We start from the raw sequence: 22,861 nt of genomic DNA, 5'->3' as shown, positions 1-22,861 counted from the left end.
CGGTGACACTGAGTCACGGTCGCCAATCTAAACTGTAGTGACGTAGAGTCAAACAATTGAAGCTGGTAAAAATAGCTAACGAACTGTACTTTGTGGTCAAATTTTTGTTAATTAATTTTAAGGGAAATCACTGTATTGATTATTTTACATTGGTAAAATAATCAAGTTATTGAACTTCCAACCTAATTCTATTCAGTACTAGCTTTCTTCCCGCGACTTCCCCCGCGTGAAAAAAGGCTTGTTTTTAGGGTTTTCCCGGGAATTACTCGAATTTTTCCTGCCGTAAAAACCATCATTAACGAACATAAAAAAAAAGTATTGGTAAAAATGGTCCAGGCATTGTTGAGTTATGCGCTTACCAACACATTTTGCGATTAATTTTTATATTATAGAAGATTAATGGCAGTTTACTAAACTTGACAAAAAACCAAAGCTTGCATAACTTAGAGTTGTCGCTCGGAAAGCGAAAGCTATATTTGAGATGTGTACAAGTGCCTTGTACAATGCCTACGTACTGAATAAATATTTTGATTTGATTTGAAAGGTCGTGGGTGTGATCTCCACCTGAGGCAGTCGATACTTCAAAGTTTTTAAATTAAGTTACGGTCGTTCAACATTTAATCCGTAAAGAATTTTAATAACTACTTATAATTGTCACGTACTTATAATAATTATTTGGGCTTAAGTTGCTAGTTTTGGTGTATAGATCTGTCACATATTTTCGATAGAGCTTACGGGACTATTCCCACCTCTCTTTCCCACCGCTGCAACTCCTGTGTAGCCAGGAGCTACAGCTTGACCGCCAATAAAAACCCAACCAGTGAAGGTCAAGTTTTTCGAAGTTAAGGTTCGACTTCCCTCCGTTTCATAGCGGATGACAGGTGATAGAGAGGTGATAAAGCCTGGTCCGTGAGCACGTAGAATCCCGTCCAATGACCCGAGCGATAAGGATGGGTAGCTTGGGGTCATTGGACGGGATTCTACGTGCTCACGGACCAGGCTTTAGAAGAGCCTGTCAGCGATACACATAGGCAAAAGATGTGACTCTATCTTTAAAAGTTCGTTATATCTCATTCTATCCTCTCCTCCACAGAAGCTGTAAAGTCCCTACCCCAAATACGATGGGCTAGCAGCACGCCAAGATGAACGAGAGCCGGGAGCGGATCCGCCGCGAGAGAGAGCGGGAGAAGAACACCTACACGTCGCCCCGTCTCGCTCTGCGGCGCGTGCTTCTTCTAGCAGAAGGCAGACAGTTTAGGGAAGCGGCCGCCATCTTGGCGAGGCTTGGACCTGGAGTGCTGCAGACGGTGGCTACGGAGTTACCAGCCGATTTGCTGGTCGAAGCGTTGCCGCATTCTGCTCATCTTCTCGAGACGCTGTTGAATAGGTGAGTTATTTACAGGGTTTTTAAACTGAGGCTTTAAATTTTAAAAATTGATTTATCTTAGGACTTAAACAAAAGAAGTCGAAATATAGGTTGTTCTTGTGCTACTAAGTGCAGCTCGATTTTAATTGCGTTGTCCTAATTGCTAGCATATGCTAAATACAATTGATGGTTAAAATAAAATATGCACCTTATGAAAAGTAAGTGAAGTTTACGCAAAGAGGAGATAGGTAGGTAAATAGGTGGTAGGTAATTAATTGTATAATGCAAAACACATCCAACGAGTTTATTACTGCGTGTATGTTGCAAGTGTATCTTTTAACGTTGTTTGATATAAATATACGTTAAATGATTACTACTTCGATTGACAGCTCCAAGACCACAACTTAAATCTCTCAGAAACATCGATTCGTTCCAAACATTGTTTACATGCGCTACTTATCAGCGACTCGATACTTCTCGATTCTCTCGATGAGTAATCACAAAGCAATAATTATGCATAACAATCGATCGACGTAAGCGATCATTTCACACCCCAGCTCATTTCCAGGGCTGCATTGAGTGCAACTGTCTTTATGTTTTTATCGATATTGGCGTCACAGTAAAATGATGAAGCAGTTGTACTATTTTGATCTTACCAGTTATTAAAATTACCGCCTAAACTGACTACCATGTTAATCTTTGAAGGATAGGGTGACTATAAAAATCACTAATCAGCAGCAGCTGCAATTAAAACTTGATCAGTAGCTATTGAGGTATAAATGCTGCTACGATTTATAATTTACAATTACAATTTTTTTTACACTTTCTTGCATAAGACGGTAGGCGAAGGCCACGGAATTTCAAAAATGCACATAACTTTTCTGTGTTTTTATATCTCCTAACTACACAAGACTTGCAGTTGCAGGAATAATCCCCTTAGCAAATAACCAATATTCGTTATTGAATTAAGTTTAAAAAGGCATTACAGGAAAACATTCATTTGCATCTGCACTGCACTGCATTTGCACATTCAAAGTGTGCTGGTTACAAAATACTTGCAGCAGCATGAATATACTTAGCAGACGAAGATCACCCAATATTGCCATTTACAATTGCATTACTACATAGCATTTGACTGTGCCTTGTCATCGAGAGGAATGCACACAAGTCCTTGGTCACCAGAGCCGGGCGATGTAGAGCGAGGCGCGCACGAGAGCATGCAGGAAATTATTCATTTGCATCGCATTACTAAAAGTCTGCTGATTATACTACAGTTGCAGAAGCATGAATAGACTTAACAGACGACGATCACCCAGCATTGACAATTTGACATTTTGCCCATTTGCGACGACACTGTGACATCTCGAGATATACGATTTTTTGTTTTACCGAAATTCTGAACCGCGATCTTGCGTTCTTTTATCTCCAAAAACAGGGTATTTGTTACTCCGTTATAGCGCTGGCTCGTTTGGCGATCTAGTTGGCTTCGACACTGTGACAGTTCAGTTGCCACCTGCGCTTTGAGATGTGAGGTGCTCTTCGTTTTTAAGAAAAACGTGACATCTCGAGGATACCGCGGTATTGATGACAAAGGTAAGTTTTTAAAATATTTTTATTTTATTCGACAATGTGGCACGTCATACTTATCACAGTGTTCTTGTAAAACAAAAATCAAAGTAAAAGAGAAATTATTTATATGTCACGTTATTCTTGTAAGAAACACCAAGTATCATCGGGACATCTTAACTAGTAACGTTGTAGATGATGAAAATTTTTCCTATATTGAAAATATGTTGTAGGTCATTTGTTGATGTTCTGTTATTGCAGAATACATGTTATTGAAATTGAATGGTATATCTACTTGTCACGTTGTATACGCTAAACAGTAATACTAAACTCCAGATAAATCATTACAGATGGGGAATAGCAATGCAAAAAAGCAAAGGTTAACATTTGTGGCGATGCACTGCCTGAAGTAATTCCACAACCTAATCCGACAACATGACTAACAGCGCTATGCGAGCGCTGTGAAAGGGTCTCTTTGAGCTACAATAACGTCGGAACTAATACGAGTAGATGTAGACTGATAAACATACATTCGTTTTGAAGAATAGTTCGAATACTAGAAATACAGTGCAAATAAAACATACAACTGTCTGTTTTTACAGACACAGCAAGCAAAATATTTTATTTATTAACAAACGATAGCCTTAGATTAGCTTAATCTAAGACGATAGCTAACAAAATTATCTATTAGTAGAAGTATGCTAGAATAGCAATGCGTTAAACCCCAGATATTTATTTATTTATGTAATTATTCAATGTTACTTAGCTGTATTGGCTATGTTTTGCTTTCTGCAAAAAATGTATTTTAATGTTTTAATATAATTACAGATAATCAGCAATTGATGGAATTTTATCGCTTCTTGCCCAAATATACTTTGGCGGGCGCAACATTGTTTTGTATAATAACATTGCAATAGGTATAACTATTTCAGAAAAACTATGTCAATAAAATGACTACATTATTTATAAATAGTGGTTGTTATTTTTCACTATTAATACATTTTTTAAATATCTTTTATAAATTTCATTTTAAATAAGTATAAAAAATTAAAACATCCTAAAAGGTACCAAAATGTCGTTTTTCTGCCATTTTATGCGCTGGAGACGGCGATTTTTGCGTTGATAATTTTAGGATTAAATTGTCATGACTAGTCAGTTAAAAAACATCTATTTACTAACCTAGTAGGTACCTACAATTTTTTCTTCTGCATACATACATACTTAGTACAGTTTCTCTTACTGTGTTTTTTTTTGTAGTTTACGAGGTTTTACTTTTGAGAGTTTTTCGTTTATTTTGATAAGCATTAGTTTTTAGAATAAGAAAACTTAATGTGAGCTTAAATATTGTATGTATACAACTGTTTGTCTACTTAGATAATATTTTTATAAGTGCAATTTAACATGGCAAAGCGAAATATTCGCCTGTTTCAATAATTACCTTATTTTTACTGATTGTAATGTTATTAAAATAAAATAATAAATTTCAAGATCAACGTTTTATCTAAATAATGACTTATATAAATATATTTTTTTACATCATCTTCAACGTGACAACTGAACATACCATCTTCAAAATATTATTTTTTACTAGAACAACGTGATAAGTTGTCTCTTTTTTTTCAATCGCTATAATTTCATCAATTTAGACGCAAAGTTATGTCTTACTATAAATATTTAAATTCATTAATAGTTAATCTTTAAACGTTTCATACACAATTAGGTAATCCTAACCTTCTTTTAAGAGTTATGGTCATTCAAAAGTTAAAAAGTCGATTTCTGTAAAACCACTGTTTTTGATATATCACAGTGTCGTCGCAAATGGACGATTTACACTTGCATTACTACATAGCTTTTGACTGTGCCTTGTCATCTAAAGCCTTGGTTCCCAAACTTATTTGAGACGCGCCCCCTTTCGACCCTACAAAAATTCCGCCCCCCCCTCCTCCTCCAGTCAAGATTATTTAATGGTCGTATCGAGCAGTCTGGAATGCATTCTCTCAGTGGTCGCAGTTTTTTTGTACTTAAATACACAGATGGCCCGCGCCCCCCTTTAAAAGTCTTCCCCCCACTTTGGGAACCAATGGTCTAGAGGAATGCCTGCACCAAGTCCTTGGTCACCAGAGACGGGCGATGTAGAGCGAGGCGCGCACGAGAGCATGCAGGAAAACATTCATTAGCATCGCGAGATATTGATTACTGACTGACTTTGTTGTCTATTGAGTTGAGCTAATTTGATTTACCTACCTATGTTGTTTTTGCTTGCCTATTTAGGGGGCGTCCATTACGTGAAACAATTATTTTGACATTGACATTAACAATTATTTAAAAAATAAATGTTTATTGACAATAGATAAATATAATTATCTAAATAAATATTGTAAAAGACGAATAGCGAATTCGCTATCATATTTTATTAAATATTTAGCCATTAATTTGGCTAGCCAAACTGCTTTTATTGAGCAGACCATGGATGTTCGACCCTTGGAATCTGTTCCAAATCATAATTTAAATTACATCGTAAGACAATAGAGGATAACTCTGGCATACAAAATTCGGATACAAAGAAATTTAACGGTTTTAATTTAGTAAAATTACCTATCGATAGCTTACTTTATTCTGATGAATAAATGTCATTACAAGTTTTTCTCTAAAACTGATAATTTGGCTAGAAAAAAATATTTTCTATCCACGTAGTACGCCGGCAGCGTTCGGATCGGATATAATGACGTCATCGTCCCCGCGCCGGGCGGTCAGTGAACTTTTTTAGTAATTTGGCCATAACTTCGTCAATTTTTGTCGTAGAACAAAAATTTTTGCACTGTGTATTAAGGATTTCTTAGCCCTATAAATCTGCATTCACAGCTAAAAATCGAAATGATCCTCATTGCCAATAAACAAATTTAAGATACATATAAAAAATACTCTTATGTCCAAAGGGTACTACAAGGTTCGAGACTATATTGATGACAAGGATGCGTGGTCAGTTCAGTCTGCACATATTTGATGTACTTAAATTTGACTATTCTTACCGTTAGATAATTCCTGGCAATAAGTGGTGACTGAGTTTGTTCCGGCGTTTCTTCTCAGCACTTGCCATATGTTTGTCTCGAAGCGCTGGTAGGGCCCAAAAGATAAGGAGACATGTAAAGTGCCCCATAAGGGCTACCTTTTTCTTTTTTTATTATTTTCTATTGACGTTCATAAGTGCCACGTGGTCTAAACTGAATAAATATTTTTGATTTTGATTTTTTTTGATTTTTGATTTTGATTTTGACAATTTTTCAACCCTCCCGCCCCCCTTGGTGAGATTTGGTGAGATTTTTCCAGACCCCTCCCCCTTCCCACAATCTCACGTGAGATTTTATAAAATACATATTTTCAATGTAAAAGGATGTAATATAAAAAAACGTTTCTTCTAATTTATTTATTGTTTAGACGGTGTACAATAAAAAAATTGAATAATTTATCACTATCGTCATAAAATATATTAATTTTTTTAATATAAAACTAGCGGCCGCCCGCGACTTCGTACGCGTGGATCCTGTTTTACCCCCTATTCCCGAATTTTCTTTGCTATTAACCTCACGGAGCCCGAGACCTTTCCAACGAATGCAAAACCGTGGAAATCGGTTCGTGCGTTCTGGAGTTATAGCGTCAGGGAGGAAAACCCGACTTATTTTTATATAGTAGATAACCCAGTTTTCTCGCAATTTGACCCTTTTTCTTCCTGAAAAAAATTACGTGATATTTGTCGAGACCTCCTATCTCCCCTACGTGAGATTTGGTGAGGTTTTTCTTGACCCCCTCCCCACCCCTAAATGTCTCACGTAATTAATGGACGCCCCCTTACCTATGGGTTTTAGCTGAAGTTCAGTTTATCTTCTTAGTCGGGCACTCTTGTCAGATTGGGGTAATTTCATCTGCGAGGGTAGTTCTCCTGGCGTTGTGCTTCCATTTCTGACGGTAAGAGGCTTCGCGAGTACACTAGACCATGGTGGACTGAGTGGCCTTTGTGATGGCGTCTATCCAGCGGGTTGGCGATCGACCGCGTGCTCTCTTGCCTTCCACCTGGCCATGAACCACCAGGCTCTCCATCGAGTTCTCATTTCTAGAGACGTGAGAGAAGAAGAAGAACGTCAGTATTCTTTTTTTTTATTTTTTTTATTCGTAGTTGCACAGTTGGCGATAGGTACTCTGTCTTTAACACGAAGTTCAGTTCAGGAGTTCAGTTTATATTGATTTGCAATGTGGAGAGCCTGTCGTTTGGTAATCGAGTAGATACATCTATTGGAAATAGTACCATTTCAACAACTTAATAGTTTTAAAAAAATGGCTGAATTAAGACATGTAGTGATGAATTTCCTAGATCGTCCGCACGTTTAAAATGTAAATGCTGGGGTAATTAAACTTAAATAATTTAATAAATTAACTATAAATTGCTAAAAATAAACCACTAAGCGAAAAAATGCAATAAATTACATGAGAAACTCGTGACTGATAATATTTTTTCTTGTCATTTAGAAGAATTTTATAAATGTAACATGAGTGAGTAATACCAGGCCTGTTCATCTCCGCGAGTTTACATCGAAAACAAAACACGCACGATGGCCCACCTACAGGAGACTATTCGACAAGGCCTCACATACGAGCGAACATTGACTCACGCACGCGTATTCTTGTGTATGATGTAAGAAAATAAAGAAAATGGTGTACTAAATACTGTGCAGTATTTAACTGCCTAAATAATAATAAAAACACAGAATGTACTTTTTTAAGTTGCCTCAAGACACTGAGAGGTAAATAAGTAGTTAACATTATTCATGCTAAATCATGTATTTCCTCCGCCATTTTCCGCAGTTTGGCACCTCACGTCACATCATTTTACCGAAGTCAGCCCTATAGCTTCGGCACAGTGCCGATCACTGACGTTTGTCAACAAAATGATGCTTGACTCTTGAGACAGGCTAAATTACACCATATTGTTAATGACATTGAGCATAATTTTTTTTAAATACCTTCGCGAAGTAAAACTTCTGTACGTAGTACTTATTATTATTCTGTGGTAATACTAAATTATATAGGTATCTCGACATGTTAATGCTAAATAACGTAGTTATGAAATTATCTCCAACTAACGTGGTCTCCTTTTACTTCTGTATAAGTATGTATAATTTTAATGTGTAGTTTTCATTCGCTAGTATTCAGTCAATGAGGGTTTTCGCGTATGAAAAGTCCGCCAGATGGTAATACGTGGACGCGAGGTCCAAATGCTGCATGATTGGTTATTTTTGACATGACATTGACAGATATGTCAAAATCCACCAATCACGCAGCAGTCAGCAGACCCCACATCCACGTCCCGTCATCTAGCGGATCTTTCATATGCGAAAATTCATTGTGTTCGCCGCTTGATGACATCATGGTTCATACACAATCTATGGTGAAGTCGAATTTGACAGCTCTTAAAAAGTACGTCAATTGACTAGTTTGTCCCCTATCCTTTTGCATCTCAGCATGTCCTTTAAGCGCATTTTCTATGCACCTTGAAGTGGGTCGCACAGAACAAACATGCGTGCGCGCATATTCGTTAGAAAACGCCGCCACATGATCTGCTCGCCGGCATCCGACACCATTGTTCCACTTACCACTGGGTTATTATGACCATGTTGTATGCATACAGAGTGTCTTTCATCTTAAACGACTTCAATGTTGTCAAACACAAAAGGGTAGCTCTTGGGTTGCATTTCGGCTCTTGGAAAGTGATCAGGCTGAAAGTGGGAGCGAGCTTACAACTTAATTACTTATTTCTTCTATTCTTCTGAAAATCTGATTAATATTTGTTGAGGTTCAGTGCTTTATTGGGCAGAAATTATTTTATTAAGCTTACTTGTCTATTTCAATTTCAGTAAAATAAAATTGTGTTTTCATTTATTTTTTGTAAGTAGACTCTTAAAGAGCACATTTACACGTCTCACACGTAAGTTTCGTTTGCTAATTTTACCTTTATCTAAGTAGATCATGATGTGTTTAGCTAACGGTTTAGAATAAACTTGATATATTTAAAAGAAAGTGCTTTATTTGATATTTATTAATCGCTCCAAATACCCTAATCGAGAATAGTATAATGAAATACCTTAATCGAGAATAGTATAGGGTGTTGTTCACTGTTCACCCTGTATTTAAAGTAGACCATTTGATCCTTCCTTCCAATCGAATGCAACAACTTTCTTAACAAGATTATCATATAATTTGAAAAGTAAATGTTTTCTTCGCGATAAAACTACAACGTTATCTGCAGTGGTTATTTAGGATTCAAGGGGGACAAGTGTAAAAACGAAACACTATCATGTTTTCAAAACAAAAAAGATTAACGACTATTTTAATGAATCAAAATCGAATAAGTGAGCTATTTCAAAAAGAGGAAGATTTTATTTTATAGGGTAATTCCAGGATACATGCCCCAGTGGGATAGGTGCCGCGATTTTAAGTACACTATATTACAAGCAACTTAGCCTAAAATTATAGTACGTATAATAGAAAGGGACCTCCCCGTACCACTTTTCGCCTCGCAAACCATCAAAGAGTGCGTTCATTTAGCCAGTGAGAGCAAAAATCTTCCGCGGCCAAACATTAGCGAGCGTCGGAATAAAATTGGTAAGTATCTTTTAATGCATAATTTTTTTGTCAGCTGTAAAATGAAGCAGATTTTTATATAATTTGATAGACTATCTTATAAATTAGACGGGATAGCCATGTTTAATTATATTTTTAGTGTTATTATATTTTTTATTAAAAAAGGCACCTATCCTATGCTAAAAGGATAGTTGCCTAATTTTTTTTTGGTATAGATGCCCTTAGGGCCAAGTCCCATGCGCCTAGGGGCATCTATCCTAACCTGCTCTTTTTGTCACAAGTAGCAAGTAGTTAAGAAGAAAAAAAGAATGTAGTACGGCTAACCTTACGAAAGTAATAATAGAGTGCCCTTCTGATCAAATTACCTTTTTACCCGACTGCGCTAGAAGGAGGGTTATGTTTTTCGGGTGGATGTACTATGTACTATTTTTTTAAATACTAAATTTCATTTTTAATTAATTCATAATAAACAATCTTAAATAATAATACTTGGCTTGTTTGATTTCAAAATGCATTTGATCCTTAGAATTCAAAAACTGTATTAACGAGTCATCTATCCCTGCATCAGGCATCTATCCTTTGAAGCAATCATACAGTGAGTCTTCTATCCCCCACATTAGGCGTCTATCCCACTTTTTAGAGGTCAATTAAAATGGTATTTACTCAGAATCGGTATAACTTAAACTAAAATAATTATAGTAATATCATAGACGAAAGACCAAAGTTTACAGATACTAAGGTCAAATTGTTGATAGAAACTTACTGACTGAGTTACAGAGCTGTTTCAAAAAGTGGGGCATCTATCCTGGACTTACCCTATTTTTAAACTGGAAAACTGTCCCAAAAAGTCGAGAATACTTCCACAGTAATACTGATCTGGCCTTAGCTAGTTAGTATTCTTAAATTATTTCTTGGTAGGTAACAATTTTAATTCCAAATTAAAAACAATTTCTGATTAATTTAAAACACAATCTACTGCTACATAAAGTTAAAATTGGATCGATTGATACCTACCAATATTAATCTCGCTAGAGGGCGCGTTTGTTATTACCCCGATTGAATGCCATTGACATGGTTGCAAGTTGTCGTGCAAGTGTGAATTCCTGGCGCGTCTTAGCTAACGATCCTGTGTGAAAACTGCGAAGGCCGCTCTTACGTCCTATAAATATCAACTTAATGACATGTTGCTATAGTGCAGGAAGGCTGTAGTAGACTCATCACAACGCACTGCAGCGGCGCGGCGCTTTAAGATACTAAAAATCTTTATCAATAGTTATTGTCAACAAATCCGTCTGTAAAGGGCGTTTAGTGTTAGTTTACATCAAACGTATCCGATAGCGACTGCGTAAAAAAATATATTAAGGCTGAGTTGCACCACCTTTAACGGTAAGTATAACAATAACCGGTGCTTTTTTATGGAGTTTGACAAACTTTTGACGTCTGTTAAAGTTAAAGTAAGATGGTGCCACCCAGCCTTATTATTGAAATAAATTGTGATTTAAGCTAGATAATATTATATTTGTTTGATGTGCTGTCGTCTAATCTATAATTTACTAATATAATAAAGTTGAAGAGTTTTGTTGAATAGCCCATTTATTGAGGAAGGCTTTATTTAGGCGATATTACATCACCCTACAGCCAATAGTGGCGGAGCAGTAAAGAAAAATGTTGCAAAAACGGGAAATATTATTTAAACTATTTTTACGCGTAGGTACGAAGTCGCGGTGCTCAGCTATTTAAGAAAAAGCTTTTAACTATAAAATAATTTATGTAACTCATTTCTGCTTGGCTGAAATAAATTGGTATTTAGTTCGCCTCCTGTTTTATAGGCAATTAAGTTATAAAAACGTTCCCATGGTATCTTATATACGGCATTTATGTATAGTGTTATTTTTTTAAGAGAGTAAGAAATATAGCAGCCATGTTTATTCATCTTAGAAAGATTTACGATCAGAAAACATGATAATAACATAAGGAAACCTACTTCCTTCCCATATTCTATGAAACCACTATGATTATACTGAACTAATGCAAAACAGCTTTTATCGCGCTAACATTAAAAGCTATCTATGTGCATGATTAAATTTGTCGATTTTAATGAATTATGATCTTTATTGGAAACTAGCGGCCAGCCCCGGCTTTGCACGAGTAGATAATAAGTATTTAACAACAATTTTTAAAATTATAAATAGTTTTTTATGCTTATCAAGGCAGGTTTGACCGCAATCGCACCTGGTGTTAAGTGAGATGCAGTTTAGGATATCTGCCCTGTAAGTGCGTACTCTCGCCTTGAAAAGACCTTGAAATTGCCTACGTTTATCAGAAAATAATTAGAATTCTGATGGTGAAAGAATTTTTCTATTCGATTCAGTAGTTTTGGAGCCTATTCAATACAAACATACAAAAATACAAATCTTTTCACTTTATAATATTAGTTAGTTTGATGACATAAAATTTTAACGAGCGATTCCCAATCTTATCGCGTTTAAGACGCGGACTGGTATGAATATTATAAAGCATATGTGGACAGGCGATTAAGTTTCTTATTGGTATGATTATAAGGTTACGGGGTTCAAAGAAAGCGCGTGAGGGATGAACAGGTTTGCGGCACTTTCTCGCATGATGAACGTGCGCGCGCGCCAGGTCAGGTGGTGTATTTATGGGAAACCTGTGGTTTTGGACTTTATGCTGTCGGTTTAATGGTGATGACTTTGTTTTTGGTAATGTAATTGTAGAAATCAAGAAGTCCAAACCAAGGATTTGGCGATTTTCGAATTATGTACATAGTTTACTCCTATGAAGTTTGTCATACAAATAAAAATATACCAAAAGCTCTACCATGCTACTTTTGCTTATGCCGTATTACTTTTGCCGTAATTAATAGGCACATATTTTTATTTTATTTTATTTTTCTTTATTCAGATTCTTACAGTCAATAACACCTACATACGTTTTTAATTAAATTATAAGTACCTAGATAGGTTGTGAATGCGATATGTTGTAGGACATCGATTTAAGCATCGACCTATAAAGAATAGAGTAATGCGGATTTTAGCATTTCTGATGCTAAAAATGAATAGAGCTATTTACTGGGTACGTCCATAGTAGGTTCACCAATGTCTCCATAGATCAGTCGGTGAGAGTAGTTACCCAGACGCAAATGGTTCAAGTACCAAGGCATTTTTCAAGAGAAAATCTTGTACTCTCACAGTCACCGTAGAGCCCGTCACATAAATAAAAGTAAAATATCCAAAAGTGCATCATCACTGCATTACCTAACACTTCCCAAGGCGTGGTTCAGAGGTCGCTCGCGTGTCGAGTGCTAACAAACGACGATCATAATAACATGGCTGACGATCTGTTACGTGGTGAACGTTACTTAGGCTGGGTTGCACCATCTTACTTTGACTTTGACAAACGTCAAAAATCTGTCAAACTCCATACAAAATGCACCGGTTATCGTCATAGTTACCGTTAAAGTTAGGTGGTGCAACTCAGCCTTAAAAGTTATTGTTGAGTGATGATGATGTAGCTTTGGGTGTTTATTTTATGCATGTAACGTATGCGTCTCAACATGGTGTAATGCTTGTTTACTGCTGCGGGTCCTATGTAGGCCAGAGCTGTTAAAAATATTTAGCCGAATTGAGAACCTCATACTTTTTGAAGTCGGTTAAAAAGCAGCGTAATAAACTCATTCACTTCTTCTTCTTCTTATCGTGTCGACAACAAACCTATACAGTGTCAGCCCAAAACTCCGCCACAAGATTGGCGTTGTCAGCAGCATTAATTAAATCCTGCTGCGTGTAATTGCTCGGGCACTCAGGGCACGACATCATGTGCTTCATCAACTGGGGATTCTCATTCTCTCATTCAATGATGTTACTTTATTATAAGTCTGTTTGTAAAAGCTCACCAGACTACTATTCGATAGTCTAGTATTAATTAGTGGCGAGGATAAATTTTATATTGAGGTAGGCATTAAGAATAAATAACGCATTTCAAAATGCTTATTTTCATAAGAAGCACAGTTTTTGATTAATTACAAACACGTGACATAAAAGTAATTATCCCAACTAATATTATAAATGCGAAAGTAACTCTGTCTGTCTGTCTGTCTGTCTGTCTGTTACGCTTTCCCGCTTAAACCTCGCAACCGATTTTGATGAAATTTGGCATAGAGATAGTTTGAAAGTCCCGGGAAAGAAAATATGTAGGATAGTTTTTATCCCGGTTTTTGAAACAGGGACGCGCGCGACTGTGACAGACAAAATTCCACGCGGGCGAAGCCGCGGGCGGAAAGCTAGTCATCTATAAAATTGAAAGGTCACTGATTTACTGACTCACTCATCACGAAATCAAATCTAAGAAACTCCAAGTGCTTGGAGTCTCAAATTTTGCATGGGGGTCCTTTTAGAATGTAGGTTCTCACTAAGAACGGATTTTACGAAACTCCACCCCTAAGGGAAACGGGATCCACGCGTACGAAGTCGCGGGCGGCCGCTAGTATGTCTATAGTATTCTATGAGACAGATAACTCCATTTGCAAAATGATTTATCGTGAGATGATCTCCGAGAATGCACATTACCACGAGAAAGTGGAATGCATAAGAACAATCTTAATCTATTCGCTCGTAATCGATTAGATCGCAGCGAATATTCAACATACGAATCGATTCCGAAAGTAGTAATGACAATATCGTCTACACTCTGCGTGGTATCAGTTTGAAAGTTGAATTCTCGAGACATCCGTGATTATTTTTGAAGCATTCGGATTCTATTGCATACGAAATTGCACAAATCATAAAATATTACAAATCTCTATAAACTTGATGCCAATTTGGAATTCAAGCACTTACAATGAAAATTAATACGTTTCCTATGTAGATAGTGTTTTGTTTCGCATTGACCCGTTTTAAGGGTGCTCTTTCATTGGGAACATTGAAATGTAAGTAATGTAACAACATTTTCGCCGTATCCTTTTGACTGCTTTGCTTGGTTAAATTACACTTGAATGACTCCAGTGAGAGGGCACCCCAATAGAGATCACCGAGTTTATAGATTAACTTTATACTCGTAAGCGACTTATAAAGATATAATTTACATACGATAGTATACGTAGTTTCCGAAATGAATATCCGCGAATCAAGCTCAGTAGCGTATATTATGAAAAACTCTTAAACGCTTGGACATTCAACGATGTTCATAAATGTCTAACTACCGTGGTGGGTTGCTAATAAATTCACCATCCATATTTCATGCTTAGCATGTGTACAACGAGAATAATCTTCGCATTAATCTCGAGATGATCGCGAGTGCCGGGGAAAGCGCGTGTAACACGGCCATTGCTAATATCAATCTGCCCGCATAGTTAATTAAATCAGATACGCAAAACTGTGGTTTTTACTATGTCCGTGGTTGAAATGTACAACTAAGTGAATAATGGATATGAAGCATAATAATTTTTTAAGCCAAAAATAAACTTGTATCTTTCAGGTATTTTATGAGCCATTTCTAAGGCTGGGTTGCACCATCTTCCTTTAACTTTGGCAAACGTCAAAAATCTATCAAACTCCATAGAAAAAACACCGGTTATCGTTATAGTTGCTGTCAAAGTTTCGTGGTGCAACTCAGCCTAAATGTTTCTATTTTATGTGTTTGAATATTCATAACTTTATATGGCGCGTGCGCGAGTTATCTCTGATCTTGAATGAAAAAGATGTTTGCTAATTAATTAATATGAATAGAACAAAGATTCAAAGATTATTTATTCACCGAGATAATGTGGCACAATAAAATATGTGGTCTTAAATTAAAAAGAGGTGCAGCTTATCTCACCAGCGTAGCTGGCATTTGTGCATAAAAAATCATTATTATAAATTACAATTACAATTATAATTATTATATAGCTATGTCAATAATTCAATTAGTTATTCAATAATATTAATTATAATAATCTTACTTCAATAAATTAAATTAGATGTCAAACACGAAATAATAATTCTAACAAAAGTTAGCATACTGGAAATTATAAAATATTAGGTTACTTTGAAAACAAATGAAAGTGAAAGATAGATATTAAGAGAGAAAAGTAAATAATACGCATGCTGTCGGTGGTCTACCTTCTGCTCAAAAACTGTGTTTCTGTTATCCATTTTATGAATTGATGAAGTGATTATGTTGTTTTCCGAATAAAGTAAAAAAAAAATTATGAACTCACGAGGTTTTGTGTTAATGCCCCGGTGGTGTACACAAACAAAGTAATATTTAAGTTTTCTTGTTAACAATCGGTTATACCTATTATTGATGTCATAGCTATTAACCTGTCACAATAAAATGCTTTAGCCCTGACTTGCCTTCTTAAATTGCTTTCATGAACGAGCAAAGGCGTTCACCCGCACTGCCTCGGTTACATCGATTTCACTCACGCGAGTCATTCGTTTTTAACTCCACTCCAAGTGGCCAGTGCTAATGCCATAAATTATACAGATTATAAAATAATTACTGTATGCATCGCGTTTGACAGTTTGTGAAGACGTCACGGAGAGCTGTGAGGGAATAGCGTGCAATCGAATGAACGAAAACGAATGGGACGATGATATTTGTGAAGAGAGTAAAACTGATTACAAATTAATAGTTGAAGTAACTTTTAACTATCTGTTGATACAGAAAAAGCAAACGTAAAGAAGTCACCCCTATGGTAGCATATAACAGGCATTTTGTTTTCATAGGGATCACTTAAAAATTAGGGATTGATGGTGAAAACGGGCATTAGTCCAATCACTAGACTACGGATCGCTCTAACTATAATTTTCCGTCTATTAGCTGAAAAAGCCGGCTGCATTATATCAGAAAAATCCGTAATCCAAACATCCATTACTCACAATTGCATCTATTACGATTTGCCAAAAACTGGCATAAAAACTGTAGCATTTCGGAAAGATGAAATTTCTTACTTTAATATAGACATAGACAACTAATATCTGCTATTGCCCAAATGAGTGAAAGGTCCACAAAAACATTGGATGTAACAGATCAGCGGCCAAATTGCAGGGCGTCGCTAGAACACCTCCAAATTACGCTTAATGGAGATTGCATGCGGTCAGCGGTCATTCAGTTTGGTATTTGGGCGTCCTGTTGAGTCATTTTGTAACACCATTCAATGGTAGTCGTCACTTGGTGTGTTACACGTAGGTACAACACTCATCTTTCATTGAAGGCCAATCTGTAGATCTATCTAGATGTGTGTGTCTCTGTAGATCAATTATTTATAGTGTGGTAGGATAAGTCCCGTACAATACTCACAAGAACATGTAGATTCAAGTCTGTCTGTTATGATTTCCACAGCGACTGATCCAGCGCTGCCTGCATCCAGGTTCTTCCCGCGACCTTAACCAAGTCTGTGTGTGTTCCAAAACCCTTTTTATTACAAACTAACATCCGCCCACGACTTCGTACGCGTGGATCCCGTTTTACCCCCTTAAAATCCGTTTCGTAAAATCCTTTCTTAGCGGATGCCTACGTCATAACATCTACCTGCATGCCAAATTTCAGCCCGATCCGTCCAGTGGTTTGGGCTGTGCGTTGATAGATCACTATGTCAGTCAGTCAGTCAGTTACCTTTGAGTTATATATATTTAGATATTAGACTAGATCTATTCTTGCGTTTGATCGAGTTTTGAGGATTTTCTTATGGTGGTCAGAGGGCAAATATTAGTGTCCTGAGAACGGAATATCAGATTTATTGACGTTTGTATACTTACTTAAGTACCAGTGCTTCGCTTAGATTATAGGAACAGTTTATCAAGTAAATGTCAATGTTTCATAACCCCCGTGAGTTTGCAAATGTACCTTTCGATAATGATGAATAATGACATAACTGGAAACTACGTTCTCTAAAGAACTTTTTCAATATTGACAAAACACATCTTCGCACCTGCGTCCGCTTCCTGCATTACATGCCACTAAATACTTACATAATGTGCACTAACACATAATATATTACGTGGTTTGAACACGACAACATAAGTGTTGTGTACACACCTCTTATTTAATTTAATTTGCCCTAATGGGTGGTATTAAAGAATTTGAACTGAAGCTATTAGGGTGATAAACATTAACACGAAATAGGCTAAACGCTTTGAACGCGTTTCAATTAAAGATTTGATAGAAAAATTACAGGTATTACGGTCAATTACATGTAATTGAATTATATCATGAAAGCATGCCCCTCTACCATTATTAAATCGATTTAATGATGGCACGTGTTAAACATTTTTTTTTATAAATGTGTGATAATTCATCAGGGTTTGTTTAAGAATATTGGGGCGTTTGAATTGATACCAATTTTATAGTCATTTTTTTTAAATTCAAAATAGCTTTTGAAAATACGAGTAATAACTTCATACATAACAGTCACAAGCAACAATCAACATTGTATACTTTTAGTTTAGTGGTCCAGTGACTATACAACAAGTTAAAATTACTTATTTTATCTTCGGAGAACTCAACATTTCAACGTATCTTAACATAGTTAATTTTACACGCACAGTCATAAAAATGTTAAGAAACTTGTCACATAAAACTCTCTACATTCAAGTTATTTACACTCAAAAGTGTGAACTTATGGTCGAGTCGAAGAAGCAGGTATGCCCAAAAACTGGATTTCGGAGAAAGTGTCCCGACCGGTCGATCTCCCGACACTCCGTCTGCGGGACGTGGGTGACGGTGCAACATTGTTGGAAAATATTGACATCATGGATCTTAATTACATTCATTACTCATTATCGCAGCTTCTATTTGATGATATTGTATGAAAAGGCTTATTCAATATTTAAATAGCCTTACGGTGTAGGAGATACTAACAATAAAAGCTTAGAACTTATGTGATGCATTATAATACTCGTAGTTAGCTGCTTTTATGCAATTTCATTTACTAACTTTGTTAACTCAGAGAAGATCAAAATAATTTAAGTATAGTTAACTAAACTTTTTTTTATTTTCCGCTTTGTTTCATTGTTTAAAGTTGGTTCAAAAAGTTACTCGCGACTTTTACAAAATTTTAGTGATACTTACAGCTAGTGTCCGACCGAAACTAGTTTTACGACCGAAACCGAAACCGAAAACGAATTTCGGCAACGGTGTCTATTTCGGCCGAAACCGAAACCGAAACCGAAACTTCCTTACAACGCTCATATTTTGAGGGAAAAATAAAGAAATGCGAAAATGCACTGCCTAAAAGAATCGCACAACCTACTCCGACTACATGACTAGCCGCGCTATGGAACCGGCTGGGAAGAGGTATCTTTGTTCAACAATAGCTTCGAAAGTAATAGACGTAGACTAATTTTACATTCGTTTTGTAGAATAGCTCAAATACTAATAATACAATGCAAATAAGATATACTTTAACGACCTGGTTTTTCTTGTGTTGGAAAATAACTGAAAAAGAAGTGAAAATAGTCATGTTTTTTTCTACTTAAATCCATTCCTACTTCCTTAAAATGTATGAAACTTGTGTCTGTTTTCTACTTTACTAATAGATCATTTTGTCAGCTATCGCATGACATAAAATATTTGCTCATTAGTGTTAAGGTGCCCACGCAGTCACTTGTTTTTGAAGAAAGAGGTGAATTCTAAAAATTAAAATCTTTAAGCCTTGTAATTTTTTGAGAAATGGGTCAAGCCCCAAATTTGAAGTATTTTCATCGATAAAATTGTCCATAGATCACGCCCTTAAAGTTTGATCACTACATGCCCGGACACATTTTATAATATGTACTATAAATTAAGTATAAACTATGATCGTAATGCACATTCGGTTTCGGTCGTAGTTTCGGCAAGTTTGCCGCCGAAAACGAAACTAAACCGAAACTCGTGTTTTTACCGAAACTCAACCGAAAACGAAACCGAAACCGAACATTCGGTCGGACACTACTTACAGCAATATGCAGTAACAAAAACAGCGTTTCTATTTCGACCTTTTTAATTTCAGTTTTTATTGTTGTTTCCTTTGTTTAACGATTACGAAATCGAATGTAAGCGTTGAAATCGTTTGATTTGCGTGAAGTGAGTCTAACTGAATCACGTCCTCAGAAAAGTCCGGATGGAAATTTTCTCGATTTTTGACTTACGTGATTGCACGTGCTTGCCACTCTTTCAGGAATGTTGTCGGAAATTGTTGTAAAATAACATAGAAGGTTTATTAAAAAAGTAATTTTAGCTGGAAAATCCAACCAGCATTTTGTCTACCACGATATTAATTTGAATGTTTAATGCCCGTTTTCACTATCAATCCCCCATCATTGATAGTGAAAACGGGCATAATAATATAAGAGGTTCTTTTAATTTAACACCTACGATAGAGTATGAAGATGCAAATAAAGTCGGTTAATTATCAAAATAAGACCTCGACTCAATCATGCTAGTAATACAAACAAACAACTTTTCGTTATGGTTATTAAAAGATCGTATCTTGTAGGCAGCGAAAATGGCTCCCACGAAATTTATAAAGAAATTAAAAGGAATAATGATAATGATGTTGCTATCATTAATTACGATCGTTATTAGATACACAAACACAATAAAGACGTTCGTCTTTCTCATAAGATTGCTGTAACAAGCATACACGAGTAATTCAGATTCGCAATCAAAAAACCGTTAATTACAGTTAAAACAAAACGTCATTTGTCAAGTAACGATAAGAGGAGAAATTTTTTCGAAGTTATTAAGATATTAAGAAGTAAGCAATAACTTTTTTTTACATTGGGTATCTATAATATAATAATTGATCGATTATATTAATAAAGACATGGCTTAATTATTCATTAGCTCTTTTGAATACATAAATAAGACTGAAAGTTGAATTCTCATGTTTGGAAAAACACGAAGTGATAAATTATACATTCACTTCTTACTTTGGGAAACAAATCGATTATGATATTGTTGAATAATAATATGACATTGTCTAATAAGTTCCCACAAACTTATAAATAATTTGTATGTTTTTTAATGTTTTAGGCTTAAACCGTAACTATGAAATAAAAATTTGTCTAGAATGGCTTCATAGCGAAAAGACCTGCTAAATTGTGACCGTCTCTTCTGTGTAATTCTTTCTTTCCTAGTTTTGTGTGTACAATTACGTATTCACAAACGATGCTTGCTTAAAGAAAGCAGCAAATCGAACGCACAGCGTTGAATAGAGCTCTCTGATTGATTCGTGTGTCACCCTGTGCATCCACGCGCACTGTGAGACTTCATAGTAATGTTTGTGAATACGGGCGTTAATGTCTGTCTATGTATCTATCATTTTCCCATTGTGGACCTGGATTCATCGCTAGTCACCCGGTTACTTGAGCATTTGTTTTTATCTCAACATCACTCCATATTATTTCCGTTTTAACGGAATTCCTAGTCAAAAAACTGTCCCAGTTCATACGCCACAATGGTTGGGAACCGACCTGTTAACTGTGCACTGTGACCGTTGCTGCACTTGTTTGCTTTTTGTTTTAATTATTGTGCGAGAACAGACGGATTGTGACTTGGGCCGAGTTGGCAGTTGGCACATAGTTCCGAGTGGGTGAGAACTTAAAAACTGGATACTATTGATACTACGTACATGTACACGTCAAATTTGGCACGCTCTTTTTGGAACACCCTGTATAATAAGATTGCGTCGCGCGAGGAGTAAGCAAGCTTAAGGAATCCTGTACGTAGGAATAGGCATCATTTCATTATTTTTTTAACAAATAAAAGAAAAATAAAAGCACTATAAACTAATAGAGTTTGGGAAACTGTTGAGCTAAAAATATACATTCTAAGTGCCATTTGAGATATTTTCAATTATTGCCGTCGTTCTTGATTTACTAAGTTAGAAAAGAAAATGATATCAGTATGTATAAACAAAATGTGTATTTCAGAACAATCAGAATAGTAGGACATTTCCTGAAAGAATCTTTAGATAAATTGCAAATTCAAAGTTTACAACAATTATTATTGCAGTTGTTAAATGTTTTAAAACGCACTTTCAATTCCTGTTTTACTACATGCGTTTAACTGGTTTTTAGTTCACAGTGATTTTACCAACATGTTGTAAACCTTAAAAGATAAGTAAATCTTTCCAAACATACAATTAAAAGGTTAATCAGACTGTCACATCACACCATAAGACTTTAGCAATCGAGACCACACCATGACAGAGGGCACAATTATTGTGGTCACAACTCCACAAAGCCATAGTAAAATGATGACAGTAGAAGAAGTCAAGCCTTCTTTACAAACACATCTTTGTCCAGATCAGTGCGTAAGACATAAAGATGAGATAAGTACCTAAAGCGGTTGAATATTTTATGGTTATGTTGCCATTCTTACAACTATTTGGACAAGGGGTAAAAAACTGGTAAAAAAAGAAGAAAGAAAGAAAATAACTTTATTTTGGCAACAACAGATTCAGGCAACAAAGACATACACAAAAAAAAAATAAGTTGCCAAAAAAGGTCACCCAATCAGTAATATCTTGACAGTATACCGACAGTATGATACATACCTACTTTGTATGATTGCGAATTTAAACCCATTACGAAAGAATTTTACTACTTAATCTCTTTACTGTGGTGCCTTACCTAATGTCTTCCAATTAACGGCCATGTACCTGGTAATTACTATTGTAAAGTTTGTGTAATTGGGAAGGAAATACTTGAACGTGAGACACAAGTTGCTCATTGAGAAGAAAAATTAAAGTTAAACCACTACTTTGTAAATTAGGATAACATTTTTGGAAATGAAAGTTAGTGATTAAGATTTAATTTTGAAACACTCGGGTTCCAGAATGATTCTATTCAGACCGCCAAGAAACATTGGAAATTAAATGACCTGATGATGAATACAAAACCCTAATGCCGATAAGACCGCCTAAATTGTGCCGTATCTGGTGTATATTTACTCGTATTTCTTTTCTTGTCTTGTGTGGTGGTGTATAATAAAGTATGTTCTATCTATTTCAACCCCTATTTTTCTCCTCAGACTGATATCCCTGGAGATCGCCCCTCGACCTGAGGTCCAATGCGAAGCAGTAGCATGGCGACTGGTGGGGCTACTCGGCAGCGACCAGGGCTCCGGGCTACGGGCCAGGACGGCCAGGCTGGCGGGGGCGCTGGTCAACTACATGCCTGAGGCGAGGGATGCCGTGGACTCGAGGAGGAGGCAGCTCGATGCTGCTGTTCAGGGTGAGATAACCAAGAAGCTACGTCCACAAAAATTTTGTAAAGTTTCGAATGGGACCATGGGAAGCGATCAGGGCTG

General features: G+C 36.2%; 1 protein-coding gene across 1 annotated transcript in view; it reads left to right on the top strand.

Annotated features, from left to right (window-relative positions):
- The first annotated feature begins 1,098 nt into the window (after nt 1-1,098).
- The window catches only part of LOC114359722 (uncharacterized), a 37,035-nt gene continuing 15,272 nt past the window's right edge, over nt 1,099-22,861 (top strand). Inside the window, exons 1-2 of the mRNA XM_028314210.1 lie at nt 1,099-1,387; nt 22,583-22,785. Of these exons, the coding sequence (XP_028170011.1) occupies nt 1,143-1,387; nt 22,583-22,785 (448 nt within the window). The 5' untranslated portion in view covers nt 1,099-1,142. The remainder of the gene's footprint in view (nt 1,388-22,582; nt 22,786-22,861) is intronic.

This window comes from Ostrinia furnacalis, unplaced genomic scaffold (genome assembly GCF_004193835.3).
Source record: "Ostrinia furnacalis isolate ACB-3 unplaced genomic scaffold, ASM419383v2 OfSCF4630, whole genome shotgun sequence".
NCBI lineage: Eukaryota > Metazoa > Arthropoda > Insecta > Lepidoptera > Crambidae > Ostrinia > Ostrinia furnacalis.
Note: the sequence above shows the minus strand (reverse complement) of the source record. Positions and strands in the feature narration are given on the sequence as shown.